Consider the following 21,267-nt stretch of genomic DNA (forward strand, 5'->3'; position numbering starts at 1 on the left):
TTCTTAAATCTCCTCTTGCTCAGGTTCTGACAATCATTCAAAAATATATGGTTGCACTGCTAGGCTTTTGTACAGAAGCCATGTTTCTCCCCAAGGTTCATGCTTGTTGCCATGGCAGCGCAAAGCCATGCTTAGCACACCCATGGGAAGAGGGAAAGAAAGTTCCTTATTTTCATTTAAAGGAACAGCCACTCCAAATGGTTTTTTTCTAAACAGGGCAGTTTAGACAGAGTGAGGTGATGTGTCTGATCCTCACGAGGGAAGCAAACTACCTTGCAGAAAAGGAACATTTTGCTGTTAAAGTTTTTAAAGTACAGTAAAAACATAATGCATGTGGTGTAGTTCCAGTGCATTAGTAACATGCTTTAGCTGAAATATATTATACTACATTATTGCTTTTCATAAGGAAAAATCTATTAATAATATTTTTAATAAGAATAATCTACATTAAAAGTAGGATTGGAAAACTCCAACCACTGTATCTCATATGTGAGTTTAGATTTCTTTGCTGTACCTGGAGTCTTGCTAAATATTACAGAAGCTTAGAGACCATGAATAATTTAGTATGTAAAATTAGGTCTTAATAAGTGTTTCTATTCAAAGCCTTAGAAGCAAGCATTATTTATGGTGAAAAATTAACCTAAGAATGGCAAGAATGAAATGCCTGTTTTTAATTAGAAGTTAAACTGAAATGGCTGTGGTTTGATTCCTGTCACAAAAGTCGGTGTTCTCCTAAATAACAATTAGCCTAAGTGCTACAGTATTCCAAGTTAACTGTTAGCATAATAATACAATATTGCAATGCGACATGACGGAAGGCCACAATATGCAAATGATCGTTCTAACAAGTCACTAAATTTTATAGAGTGCCTATAATATATACATATAAAGCCCATTGAAGATTATGGCAATTTAATCACAATGCAATATTTGTTATTATCAATTGCTATAAAACTCATTTGAATATTATTTTAAAATAACTGCACAGTGATAGCTTAATATGAACTCTTAGATGGGGAAGGAGGGATCTCAATATTATTGATTTTCTCTACTTGCTTTGCATTCCATTCACTAATAATTACTGATGGAGGTCTTCCAATTACTCAGCTCTGCATGTCATTTCCAGACATGTGCAATGCACACACATCGATTCATTATGCAAATAACAGGAACGCATTGAAAGCGTACTCTTGGGACTTCATTTGCAAATCTTGTAGACATGGAAATGCACAGTCAAGTAAATTGAAATGCCTTTTCTTACTGGTTGAACAGTAGTAAGGTTTGCTTAGAAGTAAATAAACTGATGTAACGTGACTAATATCTGGCATTGTTGTTTCTTAAAATCATTCATAAACTCCTAAGATATTCTCTGTTAATTTCACTGAATAGTGTTTCTAAAGAGACTTTAAAGTATATATGAGTTGTGTAAGAGAAGACACATACAGTATAGATGGGAGAGAATAGTGAATGACAAATTGCAAGGGAAAGAAGACTAGAGATTATCTTGTGTTTAGTGTGCCTGCTTCATCAAAAGCCAACGAAAATGATCGACAGGCTAAGGAAACGTGAGGTTGAGTCTATTTGAAAAGAGCTAATGCATGTGTGCATTTTTTCTTTAAAGAACAGCTTAATTGCAGGGATTGAAATGCCCAATTCAAGACTAGGACTTAAACGACATTTTAAACTAATATGATAATGAAGTAATCACACTGTAAGGCACCTGAAAGTTAGACCTACATTTAAGCTACTTTTTCATCTATTAGGTTTAAACACTGCTTAAATATAATATATTGATATGAGCCCGTGCAGACCATGAAACAAAATCCTGAATTTTCACACTGGTGCATACCTATTGCTTTGAAGATTAGGCTTGCTATTTTCTGGTGGCAGAGAATATTATTCTCCATATTTCATCTTGACTCATGATCACTCTCTAAAACAGGCAAAAGTGGCTACTTTGGGAATTTCCATTAAAATACTGCAATTGTGCTGCACAGTATAGCTGGGTGCCATTAAAAGCTCAATATTTACAAAATTGCATTCATTATAATGGTCAGTAATGATTCATGCCCGTTCTAACTGAAAAGCAGTTTTGATTAGATTTCATAAATACACCATCAACTGTTATTTAGATATTTAAGATACATTTACTTTTTGGAATGAGAAAATGAACCACCTAAGACAAACACAAAGTGTTTTCAAATGGGTGTTCCATTTTAACCTTGCAGTTGGATTGACATGGTTTTAATTTGACACGGTGACAGAGGCAACTGTCTGCTGGAGAGCTTACTGAAAAAAAAAGAAAACAGACTATCAGAAATGCTACTCTCTTGTGTGCAGGTGAAGTTTGGGCTTCAAACATGTCAGGAAGTGAATGTCAGATATGTCAGCAAATGAAAAGGTCCATCGTAGTGACAGCTTTGCCAACCATCTGCACTCTCTGGGCAGCACTGTGAGCTCCCTGTAGCACAGAGCATACAGAGGATAGGACTGCTTACAACCTTCCGTATCTATATTACAACCATACAACTCTATAAAGATAGGTTGGGCATGGTAGCATTGATTACTTTTTTGATAATAAAGTGACGTTAGACCAAAGCCTCATTAGCAGCGGGGTCCATGTGACACAGAAAATATACAAAATAGAAAAGCTGCAGTCATCAGTAGCTGAGACCAAACCACTGCCTTCAGGTTTTAAGACTTTAGAAGAAGCTCTATTGTTTGTAGTAGTCATCAGTATATGCCATATAGGTAATACTAAGGAACATCAGGTGCGATGGAAAGAAAATATGGGTCTGCTCTGTGATACAGAGCTGTACCAAAAGCATGCTTATGTCTCTTTCACTTAATATCTTAAGTGTCCAGTGTACTTACTATAAGAGTCTCTTAAACAGTCTACAACAAATACACGAAAAGGACAACAACATTCATATATAAAGGACATCAAACCATCTTCAGGTCCAGCTAGAACTTCTGAACTCTTGAGCACTATACTCTCTATGTGACAGTATAAATTATTTTTCACCAGTTTCATCAGTTACAGAGTTGATCGTTTCCACCAGCCTGATCAAATACGCCAGCGCTGCCTCATCTACTTGTTCAATATGAGCACCACCCTAACAGCCTGATGGATTGATGACTCCTCCACAAACACTACAATTAACTGAATTTATTTTTATTGTCATTCCTTAAAACAACGAAACACCATTTAGCATCTCTAGAGTTGGCCATGAGGATATAAACAGGCAAGAAATAACCGACATACAGTCAGACAGTATATACAGAAATATTACTGCAAAAGATGTATACTACAAAATACAAAGTGAAACATCTCTACGTCTCCAGAAAGGGAGAATGCAGACGAGGGACTTGTGCATTTGACAGCCTGTGGAAAGAGACATGCTTTCATTGCATGTTTTCAAATGCAAGCTCTGTCCACAAAGGAATATTCAGTTACTTGGGAACGCCTACCATTAAACCAGAGCTTCTCTCAGTTTGGCCGAGGGATACACACACACCGCACTGCATCGCACTGTCCCTATGCTCACACACATGATTCAACTCATCCGCTTCTTATCAGCCCCTTCTTTACCTGAGTGTGGCATGTTGGAACAGGGAAATGACAAAACTTCAGTGTTATATTTGGAGACAAATAAAATCCGATTCCACATGGTTTGTTATTACACCCATGCCCCACTAGTCACCAAGCCCGTGCAGTCCCATCAAGGGAGATCGCAATCTTTCTCATAACCTATGCTGACCTGCATGAATAGTCCCACATTACAGAGAATGTGCCCCAAGACAAGGACAGATTTAGATGCTTATGTGTGGCTGCTTAGAACTGAATTCAAAAATGAATTTCAACCCTTTTTAAAGATGTGCTTAAAGAAGTGGATCATTCCACTCGTGATCATGGATCAAGTGGACATGGTGAGCAATCTAAGTGTCCATCAAATCATCAACATTGTACAACAAAACTTCGGCATTTTTATAGGGCTCAATCACTTTTGTGTACACCTCCATCTAGACATCAATATGTGAAGATGAGGGTGTACATCCTTTGTTTGTTTATAGGCTAATGCAGCAGGTAGGTTCCCATGTCTTTGTATCAAAGGATACATAGAAATGAAAATTCCCAAAGATCAGCCCTTCTTATGAGGGTGGAGATAACAATGGAATGGACCACTAAGATACTGCATAGGTGTGGCATCTATGAAGTGGTTGTGTCATAAATGGCCCATTAGTGGAAAAATACTTTTCTGAGATTTAGATGATGCAGGTTGGAGTATCGTGTTTTTTTTTTTCTAAATATGAAAAGCAATACATTATCCTAATGAAGATATTATCACACAGATTGATTGATTTTAATGAACTATGGTCTTTGCTTGAAATATGAGACATGTTAGCAATGTGCTATGTCCAGAGGACACAAAGAATGTCCCTGTTTCATAGCCAGCCGACAGCCCATTCGCTGTCTTAACATGGAGGAGGGTGAATACAGATTTAAGCTGCACCTGTTTAGGGTTGGGGTGGCCTGAAACTGCACCCTTGCCAACATCCCCATCGTCCCTGTGTACTACCAACCCCTAGTGATCCTTTTCCCCCAATTTCCATAATGTCATCACGTCAACTGCGGATTAGAAATGGTTCGTCAGATGAAAAGGAATGTCATAAAAGAACATTTTCTGTCAGAACAGAATAAGCGCGGTGGAAATGCTTCTAATGTTACTATATTAACCAGTTAGTATTCTTTTTCGCACCAAAAAGCCCCTTGTTTTCCTCAGACTCTGATTTCAGGTCAGGATAGATGCAACCCAGCATATCAACACATACTCTTAATTTATAGTGATGGAAAACCCTCAGTACATCCTGTTGTCACTGTCAATGAAAGGTAGGATTAATATGAACGCAAAAATGAGGTTGCCTTACCTATTATGGCATATATACTGACAGTAAGTGTTTCTCACTAACGAGTGGCTTGCTGTGACCTTGGGAATGTTTTTCTGATAAACATTTCACAAGACTGCATGTCAGACATTGTGTCTAAACATTATTCAACACAAAAGAGGACTAAGATATTTTCTTCATTACTGATGAAATTAATTCCAGATATAAAGAAAGGTCTGTCTATGTTAATAAGAACAGCAAACCCTGATGATTCAATGGAGTGAATAAAAACATAAAATAAAATATTAGGCTATTTTATTTAATTATTTGTTAGGCTAAAATCACACTACAAATTCCTAGCAACCGTACATTCTTTTTCTGTGTGAATAAGTAAGAATGACTCAAAAGTACCTTGAGAACATGTGTCCATATTGGATGTTCAGTTCAGGCTGAAATACAGAGTTTTTCCCATTAGGATATGAGTCTGTAGTCTATTTTTAAACAATATATCTCTTTAAAGAACATTTCTGCACTTAAAATTAAATATGTATTTTTCTGTGAAACTAAACATTGCCAGTGACTACAGAGCTAGACTATATAATTATAACTAAGATTACATTTATTAATGTACTAAGAATGACTAGTCTTCCATTCACTTCCCCTAACTTCATCCTTTTTGAATAATGATTTAGTGCAGCATAAAGACTTATGTGATGTATGCACTATAGCAACAAAACCATTCTACTTGATGCAACCTACTTGACCAACAATTTCCTCCCAAGTTCCCTAAGAGATCATCTGTTGGGTTACAGTGAGAAAACAGCACAATAACAGCTGCATAGACTAATGTACACCTTGGCTAAACCACATTTAAAAGATTTAAGAGACAAAGCAACACTGACACAAAGTGTGGTGATTGTCACAGAAAATGTGCACACAATATGTGCACAAAAACAGAAGGAGCACACACATCAGTGCTACACGAGCACTTTGTGAAATGAATGCCACATGCTGAGGGTGGCCAGATACCAATCTGAAAGTTTCTATTTTCAAATTTGAATGACTTTGATCCTTCAGGAGCATGAAGGGGTCCTATCTCACGTAAAATGTTTATTTTAGGTTAAAATAAAAAATCCTGACAGCAAAAGTGACACATGCCATCTAGTTACATTTAGTCACTGCCCATCTACATTAGTCACACTTAACAAAATCCACAATTACAATATATGGCCACAATTTTATAAATGGCACTGATGTATTGGCATTGTCAGGAAAAAAATACTTACATATACAATATTTAAAATGCAATAAATCAGGAAATGGCACAGTGAGATGTGGCATGAGAAGGCAGGAACAACTAGTCACGTTCAGATGAAGTGTTGAAGCAAGTTACAGGCCAAAGAGCATCACACCCTCAAGGACCAGGACCACCTATAGAGCAGGTGAGACATTCATGACTGGCCTACTGATGTCATACAACAGATCTACTCTAACTCTTGATAATATCATTTGAAATTCTTTGCTAGCCTACATGCGCAGAAGCTACAGACTTAATCCTTAGGCCTAATGAATACAGCAATAAATAAATATGTATAGGCCTATAACAAAACAAAACAAATGACTCAAAGGATGGAGATTTGGCTAAAATGCGATATGTTGCTCAGGTCTGCAAAGCATGACCTGTGCTACAGGTGTGGTTCTTCCACTAATTAAGCCAAAAGATATTCAAGACTAAGGTCATAAGAATTCTGGTCAGGTGTGACGGTCTCTCTCATTATGGCCAGCATAACTGCAGGAGAAGACCTTTATGACCATGAAAGACAAAGGATATTGGGGAGTTACCAGCAGGGCTCAAACTTGCCCTTTACTCATGAATAATGATGCCCTGGGTGGTGACAGAATGTCTCTCAGTACAGAGGGACTGCAGATGTGCAAACTACAATACAAATGCACCGTGTTCCAAAAATAACCGGAGCAGACACTTGCACATATATGGGCTATTGGCTGACACAGACACGTCCCTGGCTGAACCAAAATAATCTTGTTTGCACTGATGAAAAATAGCGCCTGTTTTCTAGACTAAGTTGACTTAGAGGCCAGCATAAGTCGAACATACTTAGCGTAAACTCGGATGCAAGAGCACAATTTCTACTAGTATTAGTCACAATATGTCCATCACGAATTGGGGTCCTCAGGAGTTCAGGTGCCAGAGTTCTGGTGGTCTGAAGGAAAGTGGGGCATTTACCCACTCAGTGTGAGTGAGTCAGCAGCCAGTTTAAGGTGTCATGTATTCATTGAAAGTCAGGCAATTTGTGTTCTCCTGCAACCGAGCTGCACAACAATGATGCTTGTCTGACACAACTGGAAAATATCCAGTGGCAACTTCCCAAACTTCTACCGGTTTAAAAGGGGGACATACTGTTACAAGGGCACCATGCTGTTACTCAGACAATTGGAATGGGTTTAGACTAGAGAAAAGAAATTGCAAAAATTATTTACAAATGAGAATAACTACCAACATTTAATCTCCCAGTTTAATTTAGTTCCTCGTGGCTTGTCTTTTATTGCATATTAAGTGGGCTAATCTGCAACAAAACTATGAAGGCATTCAGATTTGTCCTAGAACACATATTTGAGCATTATGAAGAAGCTGATTTTATTGGGAAAAATGCATTTAGCTAAATGAGAGAGAGTAGCATAAACTAGCTAACAAGCCATGTATATGAACTACATCTGTACTGATTTCAGTTAGCCACCACAAGCTGTCATTAATAAATACTGATATAAGTTAATATTTTACATAGTTCACTCACTAACCAATTTATATTTTTGAAAGGCCTATTAGTTACTTTGACTCTAACTTCTAAGCTGATGAAAAATTGTTGCTGTGACATCAGTCACAGATGAAATACAGAAAAAAACAGCTCACTGAAACGTTTCAAGAGGAAGAAAGCCACATTCAAGCAGCAGTGGCATAATGAGCAGCATTAAGGGCCCTAGCTGTCGATTTAATGGAATTGTATAAATATACTCACCACCCATTTTATTTGTAACATTTATTAAACACAGATACTATAGGTAATATGTTACCGCTGTGGTCGCTGAAAGTGCCAATATTATTGATTAAGGGACATTGCTTAGAACAATTTTTTGTTCTAGGTGAAATTATAGTCACTCAACATAGAAGTGCTGTGTGTAAGAAGAGTAGTGAGGTTAATGGTGAGAGATATAATAGGAAGGGGAAGAGGGTGATCTTCCTGTTTGATTACATTCTTAGCTAAATGCATGTATATATGTTTGGTGTGTTGTAGGTGTTACACATATTGTGGTTGGTACAAGTCACTTTGAAGAAAACCTCTGAGTAGACCCAGGAAGCCTTAGGCCAACCTAAGATAATTACAAATGCTGATTCCCTAGATGAAACAGCATGGAGTAAATAAATGAGCTCCTAGGTGCTACAAAATGGGCAGCTTCTCACCAGCAGGCCAATGGCATTTAACATGCATTTTTCTGAAACTCTGTCAATACAAAGTATGAGTGCTGAAAGAAGCCTCAAAAGTCTTGGAGCAGCCTTTGGTTTCTAATCTTCCCCAATCGAGAAGAGAACAGAAGGCGTGTTGACTACAAATGACCACCTCTGACGTTTTCCAATAAAATAGAAATTCTCATGAGACCATGCACAGTCCGTGTTAGCCACCCAACCCTCCATCAACTGTTTCTAACAGCACGACCGCTGCTGGCTGAAGATCTCTGGGTGACAGACCACTCTGAACCCAGCAGCGACACCAAGTAAAAACTGTAGTAACACTGCTGCGCCTGATAAACTCAAATGAACACAACTCCAAATATCATGCCACAACCATATCAGTGGCACTGCTGTGTTAAGAATGATTCTCACCCAAATACGAAACCGCAAGCAGTGGTCCTGTCATCTGAGACAAACTAGTGATGAACAGGTTAAAGAGTGGCTGGCAAATTGTGCATAGCAACAAATGTACTATCGTCTGAATATACAGATTTACACAAATTCACAGAAAATCGAGATGTTCCTAACAGAGTGGTCAGTGAGCATACATATATCAAACATAAGGAATGAAAATAAACTGAAAAAATATCACTTATGTCTGTAGATTTATTTATTTTGCCGATTTATTATAGAAATGGATATAAATTCACACCTAGGATGTATCAGACACATAGCTGCACTTGGGTGTATCAGACACATCACTTGGGTGTATCAGACACATAGCTGCACTTGGGTGTATCAGACACATCAGCCGTTCCATTTAGTACAAAGGGATGCGTGTTCTAAATACAACTGAAATAGCCACAGAGACATGATGAGGCACGACTTGGCCTTCTGCTGTCAATCAAGCACTCGGGATTATATCCATACCATCTAACAGATTGTCTCTGCTTCATTATTTACTTTAATCTGGGTATACATGAATAAATACTTGGCTGAGGGCTGAACATGTATTACTCAAGCTACTCTTGAAGTGTTAAGGTTTTTTTCTCTCTAAAAGTCTCTTTCTAATGCACTATTCTTTGAAATGCCAGATTCCGGTTGAGCTTAAATGTGAAAAGCAAAAGGGTGGTAACCTGTGTCTCTAGGGTCCTCCCTTTTGGGAAGCAGCGGTGGGATATCAGCCAGTGTCAGCAAGGTTCAGGAGCATTCCTCCAAAAAAGAAGTAATCCTCTGATCCAAATATTCCTTTAATGCCCAGTATGGTTAATTTACACTTCGTTTAACAAATAGACTAAAGACAGAAGTGACAGCAAAGTTGTAAAAGACCCTGATTTAGGCACGCCCAATAGGTCTCAAAGCAAGAAAGAAGGGGGGGGTGTTCAATCTCATTCATTCCTCGTTCTTTTTAACATATGAAGGAAACTGTGATGGGAAGATATGAAGGGAGCAACAGAAAAGCTAAAGCTCGGATGTAAATCAGGTTTGTAGGCTAATCTACCATCACGATTCCGATTTTCTGACGCCTGCAACTATCTTACACTCGGCCTAATTCCCGCGGCAAATTCATGCTACATAATTAATCTTAAGGGGGTTAATATTCAATTATAGAGCCTATCTACTATGCCCATCTACTTCTCCTTTATAGTCTAGCACGCATAAAACTTATTTTTTTCAAGCAAACCATCAAGCAGTTTGGGACGGGGTATGAATGACTTCTTTGTAATGTAGCTATCTGGACTAAATGCTCATCTTGGGGTTTATAAAAGTGTTTACATCCTTGTTATGCAACCACCAGCCTGGGACTCTCAGCGCCAAATAACACGCCATCTCCAGACCCAGGTCGTGAAATAATACAAAAAATAAGCATTTATTTAAAGAAAATCTCTCTCAAACTGTTAGATAACTATAAACGATTTCACAGGCTACTGTTCAGAAACTCACGGGTACAAAAAAAGAAAGAAATTAATTTTTTGTGGGGTTTTTTTTGCTCACTGTTCAGTTTTATAATGACCCGTTTGGATGATGGACAGAGTAACGTGGACTTGTTTCTAGTCGCTAAACTGGTGGACGGTGGGACACGTTTAAGTTTAAGCCCTCCTCAGTTTATAGTGACTAGTCCAGTTGTGTTTCCTACCTCAGAAGCGCCGTGTCTCCTTGCCTGCTCACCACACTTTCGCTCGACGCGTAGTCCACAGTTTGTCCTGCGGGCAAGCACGACGGCAGAAAGCAGCAAAGACCGAGAATTATAGCGGTGAGCCACTGACCGGAGACACACGCGTCCTGCACCGCAACCATAATGTCCATCACCGCCAAACTTAGTGTTTTCCACGTTATCAAAAATTTTTTTTAAAGGCTTGTCAAAAAATAAAAATATTAATCCCGCTCTTCCGTACTTTAAAACCAAGAGAAACGTCGTCCCGTGTAGTTTCCCGGGTTTGTTTTGGTCTTATTGTGCGAGGAGGTGTGCGTTACTCTCCAGTGGCTCGCACACCATCTAGTGCAGAGATGTAAAATGGGAGCAGACCGAGCGGCACACAACCCCCAGGCTCTGATCCTGTTGCCATGCGGCCGTTTCCCAGGCAACCTGTTCCCTGTAGCTCGTGATGGAGCGAGTTAACCCTTTGAGGAGCGGATCGGGGGCGCCGAGCGTTATTATTAGTTACTGGTTTTCAACGCGACGCTACAAATCGGAAGTGCGTGGCACGTACGTCATGACGTCATTACGAGGGGAGGTTGGGGGGGATGCTGCGGGGGTTTCGAGAGTGGCGGGCTCGTCCTCGCCACGAGGTGTGGTGTGCTTGGGCGGTTTACCTGGTGTTGTGGCCCCACGTCCCCACACGTTCCAGCCAGATATACATGTTTGATTTAGATTACTAGCGGAGAAAAGGAGCAAATGTCCTCAAGTTGCCATTTGGAGTAAACAGAGCTGTTTAGCTAAGCTAGCTATTTCTGGAAATATTTATTTCATCACAACAGGTAAAGAATTGACCTGGCTGGTTAGATATTTTCTATAGTTTTGATTAGATCAACAATGGGGTCACTCACTTGAGCTAATAAACTAAATTGGATCCATGGTATCAACATAGTATTTCTCAACACTGCACTATAACCAAAGTTCTATAGCTAATGTAGGCACATTCAACCATAAAATTCAATTTAGCATATTTTTACCTAATTTTACCATAGAATAAAACAGGGTTTGCCATGTGAACTTGAGAGAGTGGGATACCCAATTGGTGAATCACATAAGGAATCCAACCGTTCCACTGTTGCCAACCCTGCACTCCAGCCATGAGAAGAGCTTTTATAAACCAACTGAACTGGAAAACATAAATCTTATATTAATAATTTAGCTACCTTCCGCTAGTTTTAACCAACAACAACTTCAATACACTTCCTGCAGTCCAACACCCTCCTGCCAAAACTTTCTCCAAATCCTTCACTCCAAGACATGGGATACGTCTTTTCCTACGTTCATGCATGAAAACAATTAGAAGCAATGTCTCCTTGTAAAGGCGGTTGCTATTACAACCAGACTGTTGCTGAGGCCAGATCAATCACAGAAGCTTTATTTTTACAGACACTAACTACTGAGTGTACCTACCAGATAATTCAGTTCTCTTTCCATCATAAACTATTTGCTAATTAGACAACAAAACAATGCATTGCTTTTCTTGTACTTTCTTCCCAAAACTTGTGAACAGTATCTGTGATTTTTAAACACTGCTCTTATATAGGTGTAAATCTTAATTGGATACCCATTCTTGGTGTTTGCATCATCTTAAATAATGAGGGAATATGTAAACAGTAGAGAAGTTTTAGGCTTAAACTGAAATTGAACTCACCAAAGTTAAAATGAACTCAGTTTGCACATTATTATACAGCACGATATGTTTCTGGAATTTCACTCTGCAATACCTGCATGCAATCATTCATACACTCATAGGGCATTCATTGCTCCAGTGCAGCTGACAATCTAATTACCGTAGGACCAAGACTGAATAACCATTATCAGATACTACCTTAATATTAATCACTGTATGAAACAGTGTTATGTGAGGAAGAAGACCTGGTTAAAATGTACTAGAACATTCATGTAGTATGCTGCAGGCTTATTTATTTGATTTGACATGAAAAAATGGGTATTTGAATTGGTGTATCTACACAGGTTATTGTGGTGTATCTCTACTCCAGTTATTGTCCTGGAGATGTATCCTGCAAAAAAAAAAAACATCTGTTTCAGTTATCTGAGGCTGTAATTGTCAGATTACAGTGACAATTTAGTTTTCTAACTTTTTACAGTTTTGTGTTTACCCAACATATGCTTTAGCAAGTGCAGCAGCATGAAGACATGATCCTTTTGGCTGTGTGACTTAGTGAATAAATCAGTGAAAAGGTTTTATAAGAATGGAACATTGTGTTTTTGTTGAATGTCTTACTCTTAACTGGAAAGGACTGTGGTTGTAATTGTTTGATAGTCATTAGTGTTAATGGCTGCCAATATCTTTTCTCCCCTTTTGATATTTTAACTCGGCTTGCATAGACAGCCGTTCAATTACTGCACCGGCAGCTAGTCATTAGTGTACTGCACAGTATATTCAGGTCAGAGTTAAATAAATAATAAATAAGGTTTTTCCCTGTCAGAACCATAAGCGTCCTGATTAAAACGTATGTCTCTGGAATCTAATTCCCATAAAAGTATTTTGTAACCATCAGTTTTCAAACTTGCAATGTGGTTCTGATTCTGCACCTGCTACTAATGACTTTGTCAATGGAGTGGACTTTGAATAGCTCTCAACCTACTTGTCCATGCATGAAGGTGGCAACAATTGGAGTTTCTTCCTGTTCTTAACACTGCACCATTAAACCGTGCTTTTAATATTTAATATAGAACATTGTGTCTCTTGATGCAGCGGCCGCTCTGGGATCGCGCTGCTTTACACCGAGGCCCCAGAGGAATGAAAGTTCGTTACCTTGTACTTGTACAATGTCTAATGACAATAAAGTTCTACTACTACTACTACTACTACTATAGAACATCTCCAGAAAAATCACCAAAAAAAGACAACTTGCAGTCTTTTAGAGTACAGCATGAGTTTTACAAAACCTGTATAATCGAGAGAATACATTTCCATTTGAAGGATAATACTCAACATTCTTTTCATGCAGAATGCACTCAGTAATAATGATTCGGCTGCATTTCCTACTAAAATGAATAATTATCTAAATAAAAAGATTTAATCCCAGTCTTAAAGGTGGTGCCAAATACTAGCAAGGAAGCTTGTTAAAAAACCCAGTATTGCCACTTTTCCAGTACCCATCATTTTTATGCAGGAGTATTTCAAACTTGTTCAATATTTAGGACATTTTAAGATGTTGCCTACAACAGTTTTTAAGGTACATGTTCTATACCTACTATTTGAGATTTATGTTGATCTTTTAAAAAAATTCCACAGATAAATGAAGTTACATTTTTAGGTAACTATCTCTGGATGCGAAAGGAATGACATTAATTGTCTAGTAGTAGTAAGTAGTGGTGACTGGACATGCAGTAGAATCGTGAAGACCCTTTACTTCACATCCAAAGGGCTTCAGTGGTTCACTTGAGTGGCTGGACCTTTGTGGGTAATTAACACCTATAAACTAGCAAAATTCTTTTAAGCTCACAAGATAGCTGCTGGTGTTAATCTGTGCAAAATTAATTCTATGTTGCCTAGGTAAATATAGCCTATAATTGTAAATAGCTTTTAAGTGTGTTTTCTATTCTGTTAACCTAAGAAGCTTCCCTTTTGAATCAGTTGTTTACTCCTTTTAAAATGTGCACACTTGTCTTTTAAGAATCGCTGCATCTTAACCTGAACAGATCTCCATAAATTGAGCTGTACACTTCAAGAGAAACTTGTGGTTTTTTACCTTTCACCATCGTGCAAGTCTGTTCCCCTTTTCATGCCCTTAGTATATTATGTTGCTCTCATCTTGTGGCTTCTTGGTATGTTGCTGGGCTTGACATGCACAAGAATGCAATGTTTGTAAAAATATTCCTGAGTTTCCTGGACACTCCAGCCACACGGGGGATAACTGTTTGTTCTGTCCTCTTTTCTTCTGTGAGTCTCTTCCTGTGAGTCTGATACTCCTACTGGACATTTTTGCTGCTTTGACAGTCTGGATACCTGCAAGCTTTTAGTGTTCCTGTGAGATGTTTGTGTTTCTTCATGTTGGTTGGTACAGTCTGAGCACCTTGGTGTGGAGTTCTTTTTCCTTCTAGCTTGTAGTCCAGTGGGTTATAGGAATCAAATAGTAAATACTAATCGATAGGAGATTTCCTATAGACTTCAATATTGATGTTTCGACTCTTATTTATGTACAGTGCAAGCTCCAAAAAAGACATTTTGTTGTCTTCTTTATTTTCTAATATGATCTTGACATAGCTGCACACAAAGCTAAAGTTTTCAGGTGAAGTGTTTGTGTAACTGTATTCCTGTCTGTAGTAGGATACACAGGATGCTACTGTATGTCAACCGTTACTTCCTCTCGGTTGTCCCTGTAGTTGGTGTGCACATAACTACAGCATCACACTCAGAGTTCTGGATGTGGTGTACCATAGTGGTTACTAAGAGATCTAGCATATCACCCAGTTCCTGTTGCCCATAATCAACCTGATGGGGGGTCCTTCCTTGTACGTGTCACGAGGCCTCCACAGCTTAAATACAGCAATACAAATGATATGAATCACAGTTTTTGTCCTGAGGTTTTCTGACAAGGGTCTGTGACCCTTTCCTTGTAGCTGGTGGATCCCTCATATATATTGGCATCACTACATATCATGGTCACTTTGTATGAATTGTCTCATGTATAAACTAGAACAGTGTACCTCTTTTTATTCTTTTGACGAAACAAGAATGTCGCGAGATGCCAGAGTCCTGATCTCTTGCGTAATAAATCTGAGAGTAAGAGCTGTTGTACTGACTAAGGCAGTAGATACTTTCAGAAGGAAATTAAGAGTTCCATTTATCTTTCAATATGTTGTTATTACAAATAGCAAATTATGTAATAAGATCCTTGCTTGCAAGTTGTGTCAGTCTCGTTGGGCATGTTAAGTGAATTCAGCCATCTAATTATTGCAGTAGGTAATTGATTTATAGGTTGGATGTAGTTCCTGAATGTCAACATTGCCAGGAATTCAAACATTGTGAATTTCAAAATTTTGTAATTTGTAATTAATTTGTTTGTAATAAATTTATTTCAATGTTAAACTCCTTTTCCATTATGTTTATCTGAGATTGTGTCCACTCTCTGTATTTTACACTTCAGAAAACTACTAAAATGTCAGAAGGTAAAGGACTTTTAATAAATGAATACTGGATGAATTTTATTTTGTAAAAAAAAAAATTGTGGACTAATGCAGAAATCATGAACATCTTAGTATGACAAGTTAGTATGAGTTCTACATTTAATATATGAAAGAAATCAAAAAATTATCACTACACATGTACAAATGTGTCTTTTTGTCATAACTATAGCGAATTTCTATTTTGACAATTTACACTATATGGCCAAAGCTATGGACACCTGAGCATGACACCATCACATTAACATGGACCTATCCCCTTCTCCCCATTTGTGTAGCTATACCTGCCTTTACTCTTCTGGCAATGTTTTCCACATGATTCTGGTGTCTATGGGAATCTGTTCTCATTCAATGAGAAGAGTATTGAGATCAGGCAGCGACGTTGGACAAGGAAGCATGGTTGCCATTCCTGTTCACCCCAAAGGTGTTCAGTGGGGTCTTGCTCAGGGATCTAAGTCACTGGATGTCCACACCAAGCTCATCACACCATGTGTTGATGAAACTTGTTTTGTGTGCAGGGCCTTGGTCATGCTGAAACAGGCAAATATTTTCCTCAAACAGTTGCCACAAACTGTGAGGCAAAGAATTGTCATTAACATTACCCTTCAGTGGAGCTACGGGTTCTAGCTCAACCATGGAAACAGTCACAGACCATTATCCTAACAACACCAACAAACTTTATGATTGGTCATTTGCCTTCTGGTGGATAGTGATCTTCTGGTGTCTGCCAAACCCAGATTTGCCCATCAGACTGTGAGATAGTGAAGCATGATTCATCACTTCGGAGTCCAGCATGCTTTACACCACTCCTGCCAGCACTCAGGTGTTGTGCATAGTGTCTAAGGCTTGTCTGCTTGTCTAGACCATGGAAACCCATATCATCAAGCTCCTGATGCACAGTTCTTTTGCTGATGTTGCTTCCAGTGGTAGTTTGGCACTCTAGTGACTGATGCAACAGAGGATATGTGATTATTATGCAATACCCACTTCAGCAGTCTGCAGTCCTGCACTGCGAGTTTGTGTGGTCTGCTACTTCACAGCTAAGCCGATGTGGTACTAAATACTTTCATTGCAGAAAAAATAGCACTTACAGTTGACCAGGGCATATCTGGCAGGGCAGAAATTTCACAAACTGACTTGTGGCAAAGGTTTAAACATTGCATATTGACTCTGTAGGGGGTTATGTGGTTTCTGTTTAAGTGCCTCTCTAAAAGCTTAGTTAACTGTATCAGTCAACAGAGATGTTGTTGCTCCTAGAGGCTTTCATTTCTAAATAATAGCACTTACAGTTGACTGGGGCATATCTGACAGTGCAGGAATTTCACGAACTGACTTGTTGAAAAGATTTAAATGTTGTAGTGTTTCATATACATGAGTGGTATAAATAAGAGGGTTCTCTTCAGTCCCTAAACTCTTCAGTACGACCCATTATACTGCCCATGTGTGTCTATGGGAATTGCATGGCTTGTTATACATTAAAATTTGAACAAAATAATTAGGAGAGGTGCCTACATACTTTTGGCCACATAAGTGTATAGCTTAGTTTGATCCTGCAGCTATGCAAGAAAAAAATTATGATAAATCACTGGACTTAATATTTTCTTTCAGTTAATTTTTTCATTCTTTTCTTTTCCTTTTAACAATTTTGCCAACTTAAACTACTTTTGAGCAGAAAATGTAATTACTTTGGGAAGAGCTCTGATATTTACTTAGAGGAAGAAGATGAATTTTGTTCACTTTCAAATACTTGATTTATATCTTCAATTAATCTCAAGTTTCAAGAGCGACCTTTAAAATATTTTAAACAGTGATAAACAGGGTCATTAGAGATAACCTTCCTTTAAACATGGCATGTTGACGCTGAAGGGGTGTAAGGACTTTCTGTTGAAATGCACATTTGAAGCCACTAGTCAACTAAAATTCCATAAAATGCATTCACCAAAGTGTAGAAGGATATTAACTGAAATTGATAATCTGTTAAAAAGTCAGTTAAAAAGATTTTAGACACACTGCTTTAAATGACTTAAAGTCTATGTTCTCCTAATTAGTTAAGTCTAATCACAGCATGACACATTTGGGAGCCTTGTCATAAGCGCTTGCAATATGTGAATGAGGTGTGTCAGTTTTGTGCCATATGTATATATACTAATATATTTGTCATTCTGGTGTCTACTGTTTGAAATAACATTCATTTTTCTGGCTGAGTACAGACTGAGTGAGGTATTCAGGGAACGTCTTACACTTAGTTTGCACATTCCAGTTGGCTTAATAGACCTCTTCCATATGAGGAGACTCTTTATTGCACCAAATTAAACTTCTGTACTGTGCTTAATACACTCATACCAGTACAGCAGCTCACACCATACCACCACCACGTTTATGTCCCTGCTGCATTGACAATGGTCTGACCCCCTCCCCCCACAGTGAGAAACTGACCAGTAACGAATGGCAAAGGCAGTGGCTGGGAATGTATTTATTTATTTTTTGGGTTACAGTTTGTAATTGTACTCCTGTGATGTAAACGATGCTCCTCTGAGATAGATGTGCATAATAAAGTGACTCTCTATTTAGAGTAGGTGTGACTTTGGTGTTCCAATAAAGTGGATAGCAAATATATTTTGTAAGAAAAACAACACATGACAAAATTCATTTATCTGAATAATTAAGACAATGGTGATGACAGCCATTAACACAGACTGTAGATGGTAATATTTATAGTAAATCTCTGAACTTACCCAGATGCCTTTATGCCCAAGGATGCAGCAGTTCTGCAGGTTCCGGCAGGTTCCGGCAGGTTCCGGCAGTGTTCCAGTGGAAACGTCCTTCCATACATCATCCTCCCCTCCCACAGAGATCGGACGAGCCACATTCAACAACGGTTTAAGACACACAGACGTAATTGTGTTTGACCCTGGATTTCTACATTTTTCATTTCATAACTCCTCATTTTACAATCACAGATATTACACCTCTGGTATATCCTCACTTTGGGATTTTCACAGAAAGAGTAATATCCCTCAGCGCATTTATTGCATGTGGATGAGAAGGAAACTTTTACAATACCAGAATTTTCCTCTTCCTCGCAACATGGGCCCAAGGGAATCTTTTAACAGGAAATAGACAGCGTCCCACTGAAAGGAACGCTGAAGAGAATGACCTTCACATGCCAAACTGGAAGTTAATTTTACATCTCATTTAAAGCTAGCTATCAGAGAGGAGACCTTTGCCCCACACCTGCTGCTGGGCAAGAGTGGGACTCCCAGTACAGGGTTTAATCTATTGGACCCCTCTCATACAGAGCGTCAGGCCACCCACGGTTCTGCAAGAACCATCTCACCCGCACCATCTCTAGCACACCACTGAATAACAATCTGAATGCACACCTATTTCTGTATAAGCTAATATAATACTGAAACACACAATCCTGAAATATTATGCAGTTTGGCATTGCACGGGCATATGGCCCTGAGGCATTTTTCATTGCGCACCTGAGTGATCAAACCTTTGGTGCATATTAATGGCTTGATATGCATGAAGTTGTCGGTTTCCCAGAGCTGGTGTCCAAGGGAGATATAGGAATTCTTTTAATTAGATGCAGTTTTTAAAGTTCAGAAAAGTTGTAAAATCAATATGTTTTTGTAGTCATGATGACCTTCACACTCCAGAAAAAAAAAAACTGTTTCTCCTTCTGGCAATTTGTTTTGGATACAAACTCAGGATGCAGACACTGCCGAATAACTACATCAGATCAATATCTTACTGTAAAGTTTTGTTCTAAATTTTAATACTACCTGCAGATTAATTTCAGGAGACAAAAGCTCAACATTGTTTACCTGTGCTCTGGTAACACGTTGGACTAATGCCAAACATGTGCTTTCTTTACTTATAAACAACTAACCCTCATAGAATTAGTCTCTCCTCAGGTCAGTGCTCTCTCTCTTACAGCTATACAGTAGCTAGGACCAAAGCAAAGCTCCTGCCATAAGGATTTGTAACAGTGGCTGTCGGAGGACTCATTAAAACGAAGGAGCATACATCTGCGCTCTGCCAGTCGTTGGGGAAATGGCCGACACTGTTTGGCCTCTTCCCCGCTCAGTGGTGTGACGGGTAAATAAACCCTGTGAGGGAGTGGGAAGCATCTTATTCAACCCAGAATTGGCTAGATTGTGATATTCAGAGGGAGATAATGAGAAGTGATGGGGCAAGGTAGACAGTCCAGATAAAAGGCCTCCAGGCATGCTGAATGCTCTTTAAAGGTGGCTGCTCTCGAGATTCATACCGCAGCTTCTAGAGGGCTCTTTACCCATAAGGGAGGGGTGGGCGGGGGCGGGGGGGGGGGGGGGGGGCAGTTCCCCTTACGTTTCCCCTTCCACACAAGCTTGACCCCTGCTTTCATTTGTAGCTACTGACACTTCCACAAGACACAGAGAAGCAGAGGCAATGGAGATGGCCATGTCTGGGCGGAGAGACATCACGTCAATACTAATGTGGGGGTGGTCAGGGTGTAAAATATCCCCAATATCTAAAGTGAAATCTAAGTGGGCTATAGAACAATTGTGCTTGTATAACAAAGAGGGACTTCAGTGATTGATTAGTTTAATTCAGTTTGATACACATCTCACATTTATCTATTAAATGTTCTTGGAGAGACTTATTCTTTTTGGATAAGTCTGCAATGACATTTTTTCAAATACTTTGCAGACAGCAGTGACAGCTGTGGTGCTAAACCAATTAAACTAAAACCAATTCACTAAACCAATTCAAGTAAGTAGAATGCATATATGTATATACACTATAATAATTATTATATTATCTTTGTTCAACACAGACATGACAAAAAATTATATATATTTATAAAAAATTATTTTTTGACATGAATGTATTGAAAAAAGAAAAAGCTCCTTTCGGTCTGATTGTTCTTGTAGACTAAGATACCTATTTCTGTCACTATCACAGTCTTCCTTCTGCTGGTGAATACTTTACATAGTGTAGAACAAACACTGATTAAACAGCATGGATCATTCAAAAGGAGATGCTGAAGGAAATTCAACTCTTACATAGTTATTTAATGGCCATTACAGACACATTACAGACACAACTCAGTTTTAAGGTAAAACATGAAGATCTGAATTAAGATCATATGCCTACCATATCTTCTTCTATAACACTCCTTATGGGATGCTATCAAGATGCGTTTGTTGATATTTAATAACAAATTACACTCTGTGGCCACAAAGCTGCTTTCCTGCATACCTGACACCCTCCTTCCAACGAAGCCCAACCACGTCACAAGCAAACCACCCTTTGATTTGCCGACTGTTGGGAGGGAAAACTGAGCAGATGGACAGAACAGTGGGGGGTTGGGTGGACCTAGGATCATATAGAGGAACCCCTGGACCGCCAGTGGAAAGTGACCATGTACAATAATCCATCATTGTCTCTCTTCCTTCACTCTCCAACCAAGCCTGGCACTCCGGATCAAGACCACTGCAGGGCAGGACTGTGTGTTTCTGCACGTGTGCCTTTTGTCTGTGTTTATGTAGCAGATGTGTGTGGCATGCAG

General features: G+C 38.9%; 1 protein-coding gene across 3 annotated transcripts in view; it reads right to left on the reverse strand.

The window, feature by feature from the left end:
* The window catches only part of negr1 (neuronal growth regulator 1), a 107,507-nt gene extending 88,178 nt beyond the window's left edge, over nucleotides 1–19,329 (reverse strand). Inside the window, exon 1 of one of the 3 annotated variants that reach the window (XM_077014755.1) lies at nucleotides 18,440–19,329. In XM_077014755.1, coding sequence (XP_076870870.1) covers nucleotides 18,440–18,573 — 134 coding nt within the window. In that variant the 5' untranslated portion in view covers nucleotides 18,574–19,329. Of the gene's footprint in view, nucleotides 1–10,490; nucleotides 10,990–18,439 lie in introns of those variants that run through there. The other 2 variants (XM_077014754.1, XM_077014756.1) reach the window with 2 other exon arrangements.
* Between the last annotated feature and the right edge of the window lie 1,938 nt (nucleotides 19,330–21,267).

Source organism: Brachyhypopomus gauderio, chromosome 8 (assembly GCF_052324685.1).
Source record: "Brachyhypopomus gauderio isolate BG-103 chromosome 8, BGAUD_0.2, whole genome shotgun sequence".
Classification (NCBI taxonomy): Eukaryota; Metazoa; Chordata; class Actinopteri; order Gymnotiformes; family Hypopomidae; genus Brachyhypopomus; species Brachyhypopomus gauderio.